This window comes from Apis cerana, mitochondrion (assembly GCF_029169275.1).
Source record: "Apis cerana mitochondrion, complete genome".
Classification (NCBI taxonomy): Eukaryota; Metazoa; Arthropoda; class Insecta; order Hymenoptera; family Apidae; genus Apis; species Apis cerana.
Window position 1 is genome coordinate 1 of NC_014295.1, and position 15895 is coordinate 15895.

Consider the following 15895-nt stretch of genomic DNA (forward strand, 5'->3'; position numbering starts at 1 on the left):
GAAATATTAAAAATAAAGCTTCTAACTTTATAAAAAGATTTAAAATAAATCTATATTTCTCCAATTTATATAGTTTAAATAAAACATTATATTTTCAATATAAAATTAATTAATTTCAATTTATAAATTAAAAATAAATTATATAAAAATCCATTTATATAATTATATAATAAGCTAAATAAAGCTTACAGGTTCATACCCTGTCGATAAATTAAAAATTTTTATATAATTATATAAAAATTTTATAATTTATTTGGGTCTATCATCTATCAATAATTTATTTATTAATTTAAATATCCCTGTAAATTTTCTAAAAAAAAAAACAAAAAAAAAATTAAGAAACTATTGGATAATAATCAATTGTAATAATAATAACAATAATAATAATAAATATAATAATAATAATAATAACTCAATAAAAATAATGAAATAATATATGTTTAATAAATTTATAATAAAATTTATTTTAGTGTTTAAGCACATAAAATTTTGAATTTTATAGTATTAATTAAATTAATAAATTGGATATTAGTTAATTAAATAACATTTAAATTGCATTTAAAAATTAATAAAAAATATTATATCTAATTTATGCTAATTTTTAAAAGTAATATGTCTGATAAAAGAAATATTTTGATAAAATATACATGTATAATTCTTATACTATTACTTATTTTGTTCATAAATTTTAAACATAATTTATTCATTGCGTTACTTTTAGCATTATTTATTCTTATGCTAAATTCAAACAATGTCTTTATTCAATGAGTCATTATAGAATTTAGTACAATTATCAGAATTAGATTAATTAATATTAAATCTCCAAATAAGATCCCAAGATTAATTTATTATATTGTTTCAGTAATTTCAAGAATTTTTTTATTTTTATTTATTATTATATATTTAAGATCATTAGATTTTACAAAATCAGATCAATTTAATTTTTTAATTCAAATATTATTTTTCTTAAAAATTGGAATTTTCCCATTTCATTTTTGAATAATTTATTCATATGAAATAATAAATTGAAAACAAATTTTTTTAATATCAACATTAATTAAATTCATCCCAATTTATATATTTGTTTCATTAACTTATATTAATTTATGATCATTAACATATTTAGTTATAAGAAATTTATTTATTGCATTTTACACTAATAAATTTTATTCATTAAAAAAATTATTAGCATGTTCAACAATTTTTAATTCAATATATTTTATTTTATTATTAAATTTAAATAAAACAGCATTTATTATTTTTATTATTATTTATGTAATTAATTATTATATATTAATTAGATTTTTAAATAAATCTAATATTCATAATTTAAATTATTCATTTGTAAATGAATATCAATTTTATACATTTATAATTCTAATAATTAATTATTCTATATTACCAATTTTATTAACTTTTGTAATTAAATGAAATCTAATTAATATAATAGTCTCATTAAAAACTTTTAATTGAATTCTATTCATTATTCTATTTTCAAGAATAATAATAATTTGAAATTACTTAATTATTTTAAAAAATTTATTTATAAAAATAAATTTTTATAAAAATAACTTTATAAATGATAAAAAATACTTTGCTTACAGTTTATTTGCGTTAACACTTATAAGTGCAAATGTTTCAATATTTCTAATATTCAATTTTATATAAATTATTATAACACAAAATTAATCTTTAAATTTGCAATTTAATATTTTTATTTAAACTATAATAATGTGCTTAGTATTAGAAAAACTTTAATTTTCAATTTTTAAATTTACAATTTAACTCTATATTTAGATTTAATACTTTAATCATTATTATATAAGATTTTAAGTTAAATTTAAACTTTTAATCTTCAAAATTAAAAATAAAAATTATTTTTTTAAATCTTAATTATAAAATGATTTATATCAACAAATCATAAAAATATTGGAATTTTATATATTTTATTAGCTTTATGATCAGGAATATTAGGCTCATCAATAAGGTTGATTGTTCGCATAGAATTAAGATCCCCCGGTTCATGAATTAATAATGATCAAATTTATAATACAGTTGTAACAAGACATGCATTCCTAATAATTTTTTTTATAGTTATACCATTCCTAATTGGAGGTTTTGGAAATTGATTAATTCCTTTAATATTAGGATCTCCAGATATAGCATTTCCTCGAATAAATAATATTAGATTCTGATTACTTCCTCCTTCATTATTTATATTATTATTAAGAAATTTATTTTATCCAAGACCAGGAACAGGATGAACAGTTTATCCTCCATTATCTGCATATTTATATCATTCATCCCCTTCAGTTGATTTTGCAATTTTCTCCTTACATATATCTGGAATCTCATCAATTATAGGATCATTAAATTTAATAGTTACAATTATAATAATAAAAAATTTTTCATTAAATTATGACCAAATTTCTTTATTTCCATGATCAGTATTTATTACAGCAATCTTATTAATTATATCTCTTCCAGTTCTAGCTGGAGCAATTACAATATTATTATTTGATCGAAATTTTAATACTTCATTTTTTGATCCAATAGGAGGTGGAGATCCAATTTTATATCAACATTTATTTTGATTTTTTGGCCACCCAGAAGTTTATATTTTAATTCTTCCAGGATTTGGACTAATTTCTCATATTGTTATAAATGAAAGAGGAAAAAAAGAAATTTTTGGAAACCTAGGTATAATTTACGCAATATTAGGAATTGGATTTTTAGGATTTATTGTTTGAGCTCATCATATATTTACTGTAGGATTAGATGTTGATACACGAGCTTATTTTACTTCAGCAACAATAATTATTGCTGTTCCTACAGGAATTAAAGTATTTAGATGATTAGCAACATATCATGGTTCAAAATTAAAATTAAATATTTCAGTTTTATGATCTTTAGGTTTTATTATATTATTTACAATTGGAGGATTAACAGGAATTATACTTTCAAATTCATCAATTGACATTATTCTTCATGATACATACTATGTAGTTGGTCATTTTCATTATGTATTATCAATAGGAGCAGTATTTGCAATTATTTCAAGATTTATTCATTGATATCCATTAATTACAGGTTTACTTCTTAATGTTAAATGACTAAAAATTCAATTCATTATAATATTTATTGGTGTAAATTTAACATTTTTCCCTCAACATTTTTTAGGATTAATATCTATACCTCGACGATACTCAGATTATCCAGATTCATATTATTGTTGAAATTCAATTTCATCTTTAGGATCAATAATTTCATTAAATAGAATTATCTTTCTAATTTTTATTATTCTTGAAAGATTAATTTCTAAACGAATAATATTATTTAAATTTAATCAATCATCACTTGAATGATTAAATTTTTATCCTCCATTAGATCATTCACATTTAGAAATTCCATTATTAATTAAAAACTTAAACATAAAATCAATTTTAATTAAATTTTAATATGGCAGAATAGTGCATTGAATTTAAGATTCAAATATAAAGTTTTAAATTTACTTTTATTAAAATTTAATAAGCTACAATTGCATTGAATTCTGAATTCAAACTCAAAGTAAAAAACTTTTATTAAAATTAATAATTTAAATTTATTATTAAAATTTCTACATGATTCATATTTATGTTTCAAGAATCAAATTCATATTATGCTGATAATTTAATTTCATTTCATAATATAGTAATAATAATTATTATTATAATTTCTACTTTAACAGTATATATTATTATAGATCTTTTTTTAAATAAATTTTCAAATCTATTTTTACTAAAAAATCACAATATTGAAATTATTTGAACAGTAATCCCAATTATTATTTTATTAATTATTTGTTTTCCATCATTAAAAATTTTATATTTAATTGATGAAATTGTAAATCCATTTTTTTCTGTAAAATCAATTGGCCATCAATGATATTGATCCTATGAATACCCTGAATTTAACAATATTGAATTTGATTCATATATATTAAATTATAGAAATCTAAATCAATTTCGATTACTAGAAACTGATAATCGTATAATTATTCCTATAAATATCCCATTACGATTAATTACAACTTCCACAGATGTAATTCATTCATGAACTGTCCCATCACTTGGAATTAAAGTTGATGCAGTTCCAGGACGAATTAATCAATTAAATTTAATTAGAAAACGACCTGGAATCTTTTTTGGTCAATGTTCAGAAATTTGTGGAATAAATCATAGATTTATACCAATCATAGTAGAATCTACATCATTTAAATATTTTCTTAATTGAGTAAACAAACAAAATAATTAAAAAATTAGTTAATAATATAACATTAGTTTGTCAAACTAAAATAAATTTATTTTAAATTATTTTTTAAAATTTCATTAGATGTCTGAATTTAAAGAGTTGATCTTTTAAATCAAATATAGTATATTTTGAACATACTTCTAATGAAATTTAATCCCCCAAATAATACCAATAAAATGATTCATAATTTATTTTATATACTTATTAATTTTTAATTTATTTATTATACTTTTAAATTCATTTTTAATTAAAATTAATTTTAAAAAAATTGAAGAAAAAAAAATTGAACTAAAAAAATGAAACTGACATTGATAAATTTATTTGAAATATTTGATCCTTCATCAAATAATTATCTATCATTAAATTGACTTTTTATATTCCTTCCAATTTTAGTCTTCCCAAGAATTTATTGATTAATTCAATCACGAATTTTATATATTATTAAATTACTTTTAAATTTTATATATAATGAATTTAAAATTATTTCTAAATCAAAATATCAATCTAACATTATTATTTTTATTAGATTAATAATTTACATTATAATTGTAAATATTTTTAGATTAATACCTTATATTTTTACATTAACAAGACATCTATTATTAAATATAGCTTTATCTTTAACTTTATGATTTAGATTTTTAATCTATTTAATTTATAATAATTATATTGCATTTCTTAGACATTTAGTTCCTTTAAATTCACCAGTTTTTTTAATAAATTTTATAGTAATTATTGAATTAATTAGATTAATTATTCGACCATGAACATTATCAATTCGATTATCAGCAAATTTAATTTCTGGACACTTAATTTTAACATTACTAGGAATTTTTATTAGAAATTTTATTTCAATCTTACCAATTAATCTTTTAATTCAAAATATATTATTAACCTTAGAAATTTTTATATCAATTATTCAAAGTTATGTATTTTCAATTTTATTAATTCTTTATTTTTCTGAATCTAATTAATCTATAATTAAAATAAAATGAAAAAAAATTTTCCATTCCATATAGTAACAAATAGACCTTGACCAATCATTTTATCATTTAGGTTAATAAATTCATTAATTGGAACAGCAATCTGAATTTACAGATCAAATATTTTATTAATAATTCTTAATATAACTAATACAGTAGTAATTATAATATTTTGATTCCGAGATATTATTCGAGAAAGAACATTTCAAGGATTACATACACTTTATGTTATTAATTTCTTAAAATTTAGTATAGTTCTATTTATTTTATCAGAACTAATATTTTTTGTTTCTTTTTTTTGAGCCTTTTTTCATTCATCAGTATCCCCAAATATTGAAATTGATATATTATGACCTCCAAAAGATATTAAATTTTTTGATCCAATAGAAATTCCTTTATTAAATTCATTTATTTTAGTTTCATCCGGTATTGCAATTACTGTTAGACATTATTATATAATTACTAATAACTTAAAATTATCTAAATTATATTTATTTTTAACTATTATATTAGGTACATATTTTATAATTATTCAATTAATTGAATATGCAAATTCATATTTTTGTTTTAATGATAGAGTTTATGGATCAATTTTTTATATAGCAACAGGATTTCATGGACTTCATGTATTAATTGGAGTAATTTTCCTTTCTATATCAATTTTACGAATATCAAAAATTCATTTTTCAAATATACATAATATAAATTATGAAATAGCAATTTGATATTGACATTTTGTAGATGTAATTTGATTATTCTTATATTCATTTATTTATTTATTAATTTAATATTAATAATATAAATTAAATTTATATAAATATTATTTATACTTTATAATATATATATATATATATATATATATAGTATAAATAATTACATTTAATTTCCAATTAAAAAATTTAATAAAATTTAATATATATAATTAAATATATTTTCATATATTTTATTGTTATTATCTTAGTTTCTTCAATTCTTTTAATATTAAATAAAGCTATTTCAATAATTAAAAAAAAAGATTATGAAAAAAGATCACCATTTGAATGTGGTTTTAATCCAATTACTAAAGCTAATTTACCATTTTCATTACCTTTTTTCTTAATTACAATAATATTTTTAATTTTTGATGTTGAAATTATTTTATTTACACCAATTATTTTATATATAAAATCTTATAGAACAATACTCTCATTTATATTAATTTCCCTATTTCTTATTCTTTTAATTTTAACACTTATATTTGAATGAATAAATAATTATTTAAATTGAATATTTTAATAAATTAATATTCTAAATAAATATAAGGATTTTAATAAATCAAATCTTTAAGCCGAAATTAAATGTAAATAATTACTTCTTATATAAATTTAAAATTTTAATTATTAGTTAAAGCTAAATAATTAGCAATTTATTGTTAATAAATCATATGAATAAATTTATTCTAACTAAAATAATTTTATAATAAATTTATTTAAAAAATTAAAAAATTTTCCTTAATATTTTCAATATTATGCTCTAATTTATATAAGCTATTTAAATAATTTATTATTTTAATCTTAATATAAAAACTAATAAATAAATTGTATAAACTCTAAAAGTAAAAAATACACTAATTCTTAATCTTGGAATCTTTAATCTATGAATTCCTAATGTTAATAATGTAAATTTACTTGATAATATTTCAACAATTGACTTTTCAATATATAACTCATAATCAAATATTATTGTAATAACTTTTTTATAAATAAATTTATAAATTATATTTATAAATAAAAATGATATTAAAAATAAACCAATCTTATTTTCAAATAAAATAAATTTATAAAAATTAAATCCTATAATTATTCCTAAAATTATTATTTTAAATACTAATAATTTATAAACTAATAATATATTAATTCTTACCAAATTAAAATTTATTGAATTAAAAATTAATTTACTATAAAATAATCTTAATAATATTATTATTGATATAGAAATTGCTATAATTTTATCTTCTTTTAAATAAATAACATTTATTATTAAATATTTTCTTGTTAAAACTAAAATTATTCGAAATGAATATGAAACTGTAAAAATAGTTCCAACAATTAAATTTACTACTGAAAAATAAACTATTTTATTAATAAAAAAATATTCAATAATTAAATCTTTAGAATAATATCCAACTAAAAATGGAAATCCACATAATCTTAAAATTGAAAAAATTAAAATTATTCTTTTTAAAGGATAAATATAATATATACCATAATAAATTCGAATATCTTGATTTCTATTTATATAATGCATATATCTTCCTACACATATAAATATTAATGATTTAAATATAGCATGAATAAATAAATGTAAAAAAACTAACTCAGTTGAACCAATTGATAATATTCTTATTATAAATCCTAATTGACTTAAAGTTGAATAAGCTACAATCTTTTTTATATCTAATTCAAAATTAGCTACTAAACCAGCAAATAATATAGTTAAACTTGAAATTAATATAATAAAACATTTAAAATTAAATTCTAATAAATCAACATATCGAATTAATAAATAAATTCCTGCTGTAACTAATGTAGATGAAGAATGAACTAATGAAGAAACAGGTGTTGGAGCCATTATTGCTATTGGTAATCATGTTGAAAATGGAATTTGTGCACTTTTTGTAAAAGCTATTAATAGTAAAAAAATCATTAAAAATTCATTTATATTATATAATATTAAATTTCATCTTCCATAAAATGTTATTAAACCTATAATTATTAATAATCCAATATCACCTAATCGATTTAAAAGAATAGTAACTATTCCTGAAGTAAAAGCTTTTATTTTTATATAATAAATAACTAAACAATAAGAAATTAATCCTAAACCATCTCATCCTAAAATAATTGATAATATATTTGGTCTTAAAATTAATATATATATTGAAATTAAAAATAGAATTATTAAATAAAAAAATCGATTTATTTTTAAATCTCTTAAATCTATATATCTAATTCTGTAAATAATAATTATTGAAAAAATTATTCTAACTAAAAAAACAAACATTAAAGATTTATAATCAATTAAAAGTAAAAAATTAAATTTTATTGAATTAAATCTAAAGATATTTCATTCAAAAATTATAAATTTATTTAAATATAAATAATATAATCTAAATAATATTATTAAAAAACTAAACTTAAATAATAAAATTCCACAAATAAATATTTTTATAATAATTTAAAATAAATTAAATTATATCATTGATTCCACAAATCAATATTTTTTTTAAACTATTTAAATAAAATTAAATTAATTTATTAAATAAAATATAATTTTAAAAACATTAAATTTAAAGGAATTCAATGTATTATTAAAATAAAATATTCAACTAATAAACCATTTTTAATTTTAAAAACTAAAAAAATTTTTCCATGATTAATAAACATGAATAAATAAATTGAATAAATAAATCTAAATAAACAGTATAAAATTAAAATTAATATTAAAAATTTTATTCAAGAAACTAAACCAATAATTAATATAACTTCACTAATTAAATTTAAAGAAACTGGTGACCCTATATTTGATGAACATAATATAAATCATAATAATGATATTCTTGGTATAAAATTAATTATACCTTTATTAACAAACATTAATCGTCTATTAGTTTGCCTATAAATAACATTAACTAAAAAAAATAAACCTGAAGATCTTAATCCATGAGAAATTATTATTAAATATCCACCTATAATTCTAATATCAAAAAAAGTTATTATTCTTATAATTATAATTCCTATGTGAACAATTGAAGAAATAGCAATAATTGATTTTATATCAAATTGTGATAAACATATTAATCTTAAAATTAAAATTCCAAATGAATTAATAATAATAATAAACTTTTGAAAAAATATAAATTCATTTTTATAAATAAATATTAAACGTAATATCCCATAACCTCCTAATTTCAATATAATTGAAGCTAAAATTATAGAACCATAATAGGGGGCTTCTACATGAGCTTTTAATAGTCACCCATGAAATAAATAAATGGGAATTTTCACTAAAAATGATATTAATAAATAAATAAATAATAATAAATTTAATTTTAAATTTATTATTTCTATTAATATAAAATTTAATCTTGATCTTAATCAATATAAATAATAAATAATATATAATATTGGTAATGAAAAAATTATTGTATAAAATATTAAATAAAATCCAGATAATCAACGATTTTCCCTATACCCTCATTTTACAACTATATAAAAAATTAATAATAAACCAAATTCATAAAATAAATAAAATACTAATAAATTTATTGATATAAAAACTAATATTAATGAAATTATTAATATTAAATTTATTAATAAACAATGTGTTCCTATATTTAATGATATAAAAATTAATCCAAAAATTCATATAGTTAATATTATTAATCCATATGAATATTTATTGAATCTTAAATTACAAAAAATATTAATTCATTCAATTCAATTAAATCAAGGTAAGTTTAATCATAAAATAATTATAATTAAATTACCAATAATTACATTTAAATTAGGAATTTTTTTTATAAATAAAACTAATAAATATATGAATATAAAAACAATCATGATATAAAATAAAATAAAATATATTTAATAAATTAAATCTATTATATTTAATTTTTGATGCCCTAATTCATAATTTATTCTTACTAACAGTGACAAACCTAAAACTAATTCACAAACAGAAAATACAAGAAAAATTAAAAATAATCAAGTATTAATTTCATTATCAATAATATAAAATAATACTGTAATTACTATAAATTCAATTAAAATTAAGAATCTTAAAAAATTAACATTATAATATAATAAAAAAATAAAAAATAATAAAACTATAATAAATATTAATTTAATAAATTTTAATATTTAAATTTCAAAGCTAAATAGTTTAAACAAAAACATTAATTTTGTAAATTAAAAATATAAATTAATTTATTTTAGCTAAATTTATTTAAAATTTCAAAAAAATTTATAAATATAAAAAATATAAATATCGATAATTCCCAAAATTATCATTTTAAATTAAACTATTTTTTGAAAAATAAATCTTAATAATAAAATTTTAAACATGAAATTTAAATAAATTAATTATAACATTAATCTTACTTATTTCAAAAACAATAATATCAATTATTTCTTTAGTTATAGCTGTATACATTAATTTAATATATAAAAATCCAACAATTATATTAATTTATTTAATTTTTTATTCAATTTATCTAGCTATAGCTCTATTTATATCTAATTCATTAAATTCATTATTAATTATAATAACATTAATTGTTTTTTTAAGAGGAATATTAATTATATTTTCCTATTTTGTTTCATTAATAAATGAACCATTAAAATTAAAATTAAAAGCCAATTTAGTTTATAGAATTTTTACTATTTTTTTTCTTTCATTAAAACTTTCAGATTATATAACAAAAGATAGAAAATTATGTGAAATATCTATTAAAAATATAGATATTGAAAATTTATATGAAGAAATAAACTGTATATTATTCCTAATAATAATTTTTATATTAATTTTAACATTATTTTTAATAACAAAAATAACTTATATTGAAAAAAAAACTTTACGTAAAAAAAAATAAATATTTAACATAATGAAAAAATATCAAAACTTTTTTAATTCAAATGAATTTTTAAAAATAATTATATCAACAATTTATTTACCAACACCAATAAATATTAATTATATATGAAATTTTGGTTCAATTTTAGGAATTTTTTTAATAATTCAAATTGTTTCAGGTTTTATTTTATCTATACATTATTGTCCAAATATTGATATTGCATTTTGATCAATTACTAATATTATAAAAGATATAAATTCAGGATGATTATTCCGTTTAATTCATATAAATGGTGCCTCATTTTATTTTATAATAATATATATTCATATTAGACGAAATATATTTTATTGTTCATATAAATTATCAAGTGTATGAGGAATTGGAATTTTAATTCTATTAATTTCTATAGCTGCTGCATTTATAGGATATGTACTACCATGAGGTCAAATATCATACTGAGGTGCAACAGTAATTACAAATTTACTATCAGCTATTCCATATATTGGTGATACAATTGTCTTATGAATTTGAGGTGGATTTTCAATTAATAATGCAACATTAAATCGATTTTTTTCACTTCACTTTATTTTACCTTTAGTAATTTTATTTATAGTAATTCTTCATTTATTTGCATTACATTTAACTGGATCATCAAATCCTTTAGGATCAAACTATAATAATTATAAAATTTCATTTCATCCTTACTTTTCTATTAAAGATTTATTAGGATTTTATATTATTTTATTTATTTTTATAATAATTAATTTTCAATATCCTTATTATTTAGGAGATCCTGATAATTTTAAAATTGCTAATCCAATAAATACACCAACTCACATTAAACCAGAATGATATTTCTTATTTGCTTACTCAATTTTACGTGCAATCCCAAATAAACTTGGTGGAGTAATTGGTCTAGTCATATCAATTTTAATTTTATATATTACTATTTTATATAATAATAAATTAATAAATAATAAATTCAATTTATTTAATAAAATTTATTATTGAATATTTATTAATAATTTTATTATATTAACTTGATTGGGTAAACAATTAATTGAATATCCATTTATTTATATTAATATATTTTTTACTACAACATATTTCTTATATTTCTTTATATCTTTTTATTTAAGAAAATTATGAGAAAATTTAATTTGAAAATCATTTAAATAAATTTAAATTTTACTCTTAATTAAAGTTAATGAACTTGAATAAGTATATATTTTGAAAATATAATATAGAAATAAAATTTTCTATTAACTTTATTTATACTTATTATAAAATAATTTCTTTAATAAAATATAAATATATTAAATAAATTATTACTAATATTAACATTTCTGTTCAACATATATATATTAATTTATCATATCGAATTCGAGGTAAAATACCACGAATTCAAATAATTAAACAAATATGAAATAAATAAATTATAATAAATTTTAATGATCAATAACTAAATCCAAAAAATATAACTGATAAAATTATTCTTATAAATATAATATTCATATATTCAGATAAAAAAATTAATACAAATATCCTTCTATGATACTCAATATTAAACCCTGAAACTAATTCAGATTCTCCCTCAATCAAATCAAATGGTGTACGATTTAACTCAATTAATATTCTTGTTAATATTATTAAATATAATGGATATAATAAAATTACAAATTTAATCATTTTTTGATAATTAATTAAATCATTAAATGAAAATCTTTCAATTAATAATATTAATCTAAAAACTAAAAAAAATAAATTAATTTCAAATGAAATTATTGTTGAAACTAAACGTATTGAACCTAAAATAGCATAATTACAATTAGAAATTCATCCAACAAACAAAACTGGATAAACTCTTAATCCTAAAATTAATAATATAAATAAAATTCTAAACTCTAAATTATATATACATCTAATTCAAGGATATAAAATTCACATAACTAATGATAAAAAAAATATTATTATTGGTCTATAAATATAAAGATTAGAATAATTAAAAAAATATCATTCTTTAGATAATAATTTCAATGCATCTCTGAAAGGTTGAAATAATCCAAATAAAAAAATTTTATTAGGACCTTTTCGATCTTGAATATAACCTAAAATTTTTCGTTCTAATAAAGTTAAAAATGCAACTCTAATTAATACTATTACTATTAAAATTAATAAATTAATTAAAATTCAAATTATTATTTATTAATCTAAATATTAATATTATTAAATCCTAAATTTAATGCACTTTTATGCTAAAATAATCAAATTAATATATTCATTAATTAATAATATAAATAATTTAAAAATTAAAGTCCTTTCGTACAAATAATTTTAATTTTATTATAGATAGAAACCAATCTGACTTACGTCGATTTGAACTCAAATCATGTAAGATTTTAAAAGTCGAACAGACTTAAAATTTTAAACTCCTGCGTTTAACTTTTCTCTTAATTCAACATCGAGGTCGCAAACATCTTTATCAATGTGGTCTATCAAAAGATATTACGCTGTTATCCCTAAGGTAATTTATTCTTTTAATCATAAATTATAAGTCAAAAAAAATCTTTTCATCAAAATTAATTTTTAGATAAAGTTATTTTTATTTACCAATCCTCCCAATCAAATTTAAATTAATTATATATTCACAAATAATTTAAATAAATAATTATATTAAATAAAATTCTATAGGGTCTTATCGTCCCATAATTAAATTTCAGAATTTTTACTAAAAATTTAAATTCATTAAATAAAATAGAGACAGTTGTTATTTCATCAATTCATTCATTCAATTCTTCAATTAAAAGACAATTTATTATGCTACCTTTGTACAGTCAATATACTGCAGCTATTTAAATTTATTTCATGGAGCAGATCGACCTAAAATTATACTCAATAGGCCATGTTTTTGTTAAACAGGTGAATAATCAATTTTGCCGAGTTCCTTTAAATTATATATATATAAATAATTTATATATTATTAAATATACTTTTATTACTAATTTAATCATTATCACTATATCTTAAAAATTAAAATATATGTTTTTATAGAATAAATAAAATTCAAAATTTAAATTTTTTAAAAATTAATAACTAAATTATTAAATTTTTTATATTAATAAAAAATATTAACTTCATAATATTATAAATAAAATCAAAAATTTTTATAAATAAATTTATAGTTTATCCCATAAATTTTTAATATAAAAATTAATACTATAAATAAATTTTAAGGTATTAAAAATTTTATATCTAAATTAAATTTATTTCTAAAAAAACTAGATATCAATAAGTTCGAATGACATTTAATCTCTAAATTTATATTTATAATTTTATTGCAACAAAAAAAATATTACAAATTTAGCTCACTTATTTTCGAGATATTTAAATTTATTAAATAAATTTTAATCAACCCTGATACAAAAGGTACAAAAATAATTCTACTTTTCTTTATTTAAAAATATTCATTCACATTACTTTAAATTATTAATTAAATAATTATTTCTAAATAATTAATTAAACATAAAAATTTTATAAACTTTTAAAAATTATAGCTATTTTTAACACTAATATAAAAATTAAATATATCAATTTAAAATTTTAAACAATTATTTTAATCTTTTCAATGTAAAAGAAATGTTTTACTTAAACTAAAATTTTAAAATCTAAAAACACTTTCCAGTACTTTTACTATGTTACGACTTATTTCAATTTTTAAATGAAATTGACGGGCGATTTGTACACTTTTTAAAACTACCTTCAATTAAAGAAATTACTTTAATTTACTTTTAAATTCTCTTTCATATTTATATTAAAATAAATATTCCAAAAATTAAATTTATTGAAACTCATCTAAACCTTGAATATACTACATTTTGATTTGAATTATTATTATCTAAAATATCTCTAACCCAAATTAATTCAAGCTAATTAAAACAACAATACATAAATTTTAACTCAAGTATTTCTTATCGTGGATTATCAAATTAATCGACAAGTTTCTCTAATTAGATATAAAAAGCCGCCATATTATTTAATTTTAATGGTTCAACATTTAATAGCTTAACAATTTTATTTATCTTTTTATAGTAGGGTATCTAATCCTAGTTTTTTACTAAACTTTTTAATTTCTACCATCATAAATTATAATTATTAATGATTAATTCTAAATTTCACTCTAAATCTAATATATTTAATTATAATTTTACCTTTAATATTAATTTTATTAGAATTAATTAATTTATAAATCGAGTTTAACCGCTATTGCTGGCACTCATATTTATCTTTACTAGAATTAATTTCCGAATAGAACTTTCATTCATTGTTTCAGAATTATTTATTAAATATAATTTTCTTTTATTTTTAATAATTATATGTTTTATATATAATATTATTAATACAATTAATTTAAAAACCATAATATAATTTATTTTATATACTAATATTTTTATTTTTAATTTATTATTCATATATTTCAATACATAATTTTTTATATTAGTATAAATTTAAATAATTAAATTTAAATTATAATTTTAATTATTTTATTATTATTGTTTTTTTTTTTTTTTTTTTTTTATATATATAATGTTTATAAAATAATAATTAAAATATTTATATATAAAATTTATACTAATAATAAAAATTATATATTTATTTATATGAATAAGAGGTGATATATATATATATATATATATATATAAATTTATATATATACATATATATAAATATATATATATATATTAATTAATATTAATATATAAATATATAATAATTTAATTTTCTATATTTATATATATATATATAAATATATATATATATTTAGATATTTATTTATATATATAAATATATATATATATAATATATATATATATATAAATATTTAATAACTAATAATTTTAAAAATAAAAATTTATAAGTATAAAATTCTATACTAATATATAAATCATAAATTAAATTAAATGAATAATAATAATTTTATCAATTATTTAATTTATCATAATTTAAAATT

General features: G+C 16.0%; 13 protein-coding genes and 24 non-coding genes across 37 annotated transcripts, besides 1 other annotated feature; 24 read left to right on the forward strand and 13 right to left on the reverse strand. All coding sequences in view use genetic code 5, as the record gives it.

The window, feature by feature from the left end:
* On the forward strand, positions 1 to 60 carry KEH14_t01. Its single transcript has one exon. It is a non-coding gene; the product is annotated as a tRNA-Ser (tRNA).
* Positions 61 to 63: 3 nt separating this feature from the next.
* KEH14_t02 lies at positions 64 to 129 on the forward strand. Its single transcript has one exon. It is a non-coding gene; the product is annotated as a tRNA-Glu (tRNA).
* A 34-nt stretch (positions 130 to 163) lies between these two features.
* On the forward strand, positions 164 to 229 carry KEH14_t03. Its single transcript has one exon. It is a non-coding gene; the product is annotated as a tRNA-Met (tRNA).
* Positions 230 to 460: 231 nt separating this feature from the next.
* On the forward strand, positions 461 to 522 carry KEH14_t04. Its single transcript has one exon. It is a non-coding gene; the product is annotated as a tRNA-Gln (tRNA).
* KEH14_t05 lies at positions 523 to 588 on the forward strand. Its single transcript has one exon. It is a non-coding gene; the product is annotated as a tRNA-Ala (tRNA).
* An 18-nt stretch (positions 589 to 606) lies between these two features.
* Positions 607 to 672, forward strand: KEH14_t06. The gene has a single exon. It is a non-coding gene; the product is annotated as a tRNA-Ile (tRNA).
* Positions 673 to 1668, forward strand: ND2 (NADH dehydrogenase subunit 2). The gene has a single exon. The coding sequence runs from the start codon at positions 673 to 675 to the stop codon at positions 1666 to 1668; it is 996 nt and encodes a 331-aa protein (YP_003735169.1).
* On the reverse strand, positions 1668 to 1733 carry KEH14_t07. The gene has a single exon. It is a non-coding gene; the product is annotated as a tRNA-Cys (tRNA).
* A 5-nt stretch (positions 1734 to 1738) lies between these two features.
* Positions 1739 to 1807, reverse strand: KEH14_t08. Its single transcript has one exon. It is a non-coding gene; the product is annotated as a tRNA-Tyr (tRNA).
* A 16-nt stretch (positions 1808 to 1823) lies between these two features.
* KEH14_t09 lies at positions 1824 to 1892 on the forward strand. Its single transcript has one exon. It is a non-coding gene; the product is annotated as a tRNA-Trp (tRNA).
* On the forward strand, positions 1893 to 3453 carry COX1 (cytochrome c oxidase subunit I). The gene has a single exon. A coding segment is annotated over exon 1 (1561 nt).
* KEH14_t10 lies at positions 3454 to 3523 on the forward strand. The gene has a single exon. It is a non-coding gene; the product is annotated as a tRNA-Leu (tRNA).
* An 89-nt stretch (positions 3524 to 3612) lies between these two features.
* Positions 3613 to 4293, forward strand: COX2 (cytochrome c oxidase subunit II). Its single transcript has one exon. The coding sequence runs from the start codon at positions 3613 to 3615 to the stop codon at positions 4291 to 4293; it is 681 nt and encodes a 226-aa protein (YP_003735171.1).
* KEH14_t11 lies at positions 4292 to 4359 on the forward strand. Its single transcript has one exon. It is a non-coding gene; the product is annotated as a tRNA-Asp (tRNA).
* Positions 4360 to 4365: 6 nt separating this feature from the next.
* Positions 4366 to 4437, forward strand: KEH14_t12. Its single transcript has one exon. It is a non-coding gene; the product is annotated as a tRNA-Lys (tRNA).
* A 6-nt stretch (positions 4438 to 4443) lies between these two features.
* On the forward strand, positions 4444 to 4605 carry ATP8 (ATP synthase F0 subunit 8). The gene has a single exon. It carries the CDS (start codon positions 4444 to 4446, stop codon positions 4603 to 4605), a length of 162 nt encoding a protein of 53 aa, YP_003735172.1.
* ATP6 (ATP synthase F0 subunit 6) lies at positions 4587 to 5264 on the forward strand. Its single transcript has one exon. It carries the CDS (start codon positions 4587 to 4589, stop codon positions 5262 to 5264), a length of 678 nt encoding a protein of 225 aa, YP_003735173.1.
* Positions 5265 to 5281: 17 nt separating this feature from the next.
* Positions 5282 to 6061, forward strand: COX3 (cytochrome c oxidase subunit III). Its single transcript has one exon. It carries the CDS (start codon positions 5282 to 5284, stop codon positions 6059 to 6061), a length of 780 nt encoding a protein of 259 aa, YP_003735174.1.
* Positions 6062 to 6127: 66 nt separating this feature from the next.
* On the forward strand, positions 6128 to 6194 carry KEH14_t13. Its single transcript has one exon. It is a non-coding gene; the product is annotated as a tRNA-Gly (tRNA).
* Positions 6195 to 6548, forward strand: ND3 (NADH dehydrogenase subunit 3). Its single transcript has one exon. It carries the CDS (start codon positions 6195 to 6197, stop codon positions 6546 to 6548), a length of 354 nt encoding a protein of 117 aa, YP_003735175.1.
* A 19-nt stretch (positions 6549 to 6567) lies between these two features.
* KEH14_t14 lies at positions 6568 to 6633 on the forward strand. The gene has a single exon. It is a non-coding gene; the product is annotated as a tRNA-Arg (tRNA).
* Positions 6634 to 6652: 19 nt separating this feature from the next.
* On the forward strand, positions 6653 to 6720 carry KEH14_t15. Its single transcript has one exon. It is a non-coding gene; the product is annotated as a tRNA-Asn (tRNA).
* An 18-nt stretch (positions 6721 to 6738) lies between these two features.
* Positions 6739 to 6809, reverse strand: KEH14_t16. The gene has a single exon. It is a non-coding gene; the product is annotated as a tRNA-Phe (tRNA).
* Positions 6810 to 6815: 6 nt separating this feature from the next.
* ND5 (NADH dehydrogenase subunit 5) lies at positions 6816 to 8486 on the reverse strand. The gene has a single exon. It carries the CDS (start codon positions 8484 to 8486, stop codon positions 6816 to 6818), a length of 1671 nt encoding a protein of 556 aa, YP_003735176.1.
* KEH14_t17 lies at positions 8487 to 8552 on the reverse strand. Its single transcript has one exon. It is a non-coding gene; the product is annotated as a tRNA-His (tRNA).
* Positions 8553 to 8569: 17 nt separating this feature from the next.
* Positions 8570 to 9898, reverse strand: ND4 (NADH dehydrogenase subunit 4). Its single transcript has one exon. It carries the CDS (start codon positions 9896 to 9898, stop codon positions 8570 to 8572), a length of 1329 nt encoding a protein of 442 aa, YP_003735177.1.
* ND4L (NADH dehydrogenase subunit 4L) lies at positions 9899 to 10162 on the reverse strand. The gene has a single exon. The coding sequence runs from the start codon at positions 10160 to 10162 to the stop codon at positions 9899 to 9901; it is 264 nt and encodes an 87-aa protein (YP_003735178.1).
* Positions 10163 to 10185: 23 nt separating this feature from the next.
* On the forward strand, positions 10186 to 10252 carry KEH14_t18. The gene has a single exon. It is a non-coding gene; the product is annotated as a tRNA-Thr (tRNA).
* Positions 10253 to 10267: 15 nt separating this feature from the next.
* Positions 10268 to 10345, reverse strand: KEH14_t19. The gene has a single exon. It is a non-coding gene; the product is annotated as a tRNA-Pro (tRNA).
* A 50-nt stretch (positions 10346 to 10395) lies between these two features.
* Positions 10396 to 10905, forward strand: ND6 (NADH dehydrogenase subunit 6). The gene has a single exon. The coding sequence runs from the start codon at positions 10396 to 10398 to the stop codon at positions 10903 to 10905; it is 510 nt and encodes a 169-aa protein (YP_003735179.1).
* A 12-nt stretch (positions 10906 to 10917) lies between these two features.
* Positions 10918 to 12066, forward strand: CYTB (cytochrome b). The gene has a single exon. The coding sequence runs from the start codon at positions 10918 to 10920 to the stop codon at positions 12064 to 12066; it is 1149 nt and encodes a 382-aa protein (YP_003735180.1).
* A 23-nt stretch (positions 12067 to 12089) lies between these two features.
* KEH14_t20 lies at positions 12090 to 12156 on the forward strand. Its single transcript has one exon. It is a non-coding gene; the product is annotated as a tRNA-Ser (tRNA).
* Positions 12157 to 12168: 12 nt separating this feature from the next.
* ND1 (NADH dehydrogenase subunit 1) lies at positions 12169 to 13083 on the reverse strand. Its single transcript has one exon. The coding sequence runs from the start codon at positions 13081 to 13083 to the stop codon at positions 12169 to 12171; it is 915 nt and encodes a 304-aa protein (YP_003735181.1).
* On the reverse strand, positions 13084 to 13152 carry KEH14_t21. Its single transcript has one exon. It is a non-coding gene; the product is annotated as a tRNA-Leu (tRNA).
* Positions 13153 to 14480, reverse strand: KEH14_r02. Its single transcript has one exon. It is a non-coding gene; the product is annotated as a l-rRNA (ribosomal RNA).
* Positions 14481 to 14547, reverse strand: KEH14_t22. Its single transcript has one exon. It is a non-coding gene; the product is annotated as a tRNA-Val (tRNA).
* On the reverse strand, positions 14548 to 15333 carry KEH14_r01. The gene has a single exon. It is a non-coding gene; the product is annotated as a s-rRNA (ribosomal RNA).
* Positions 15334 to 15895: a sequence feature (AT-rich region).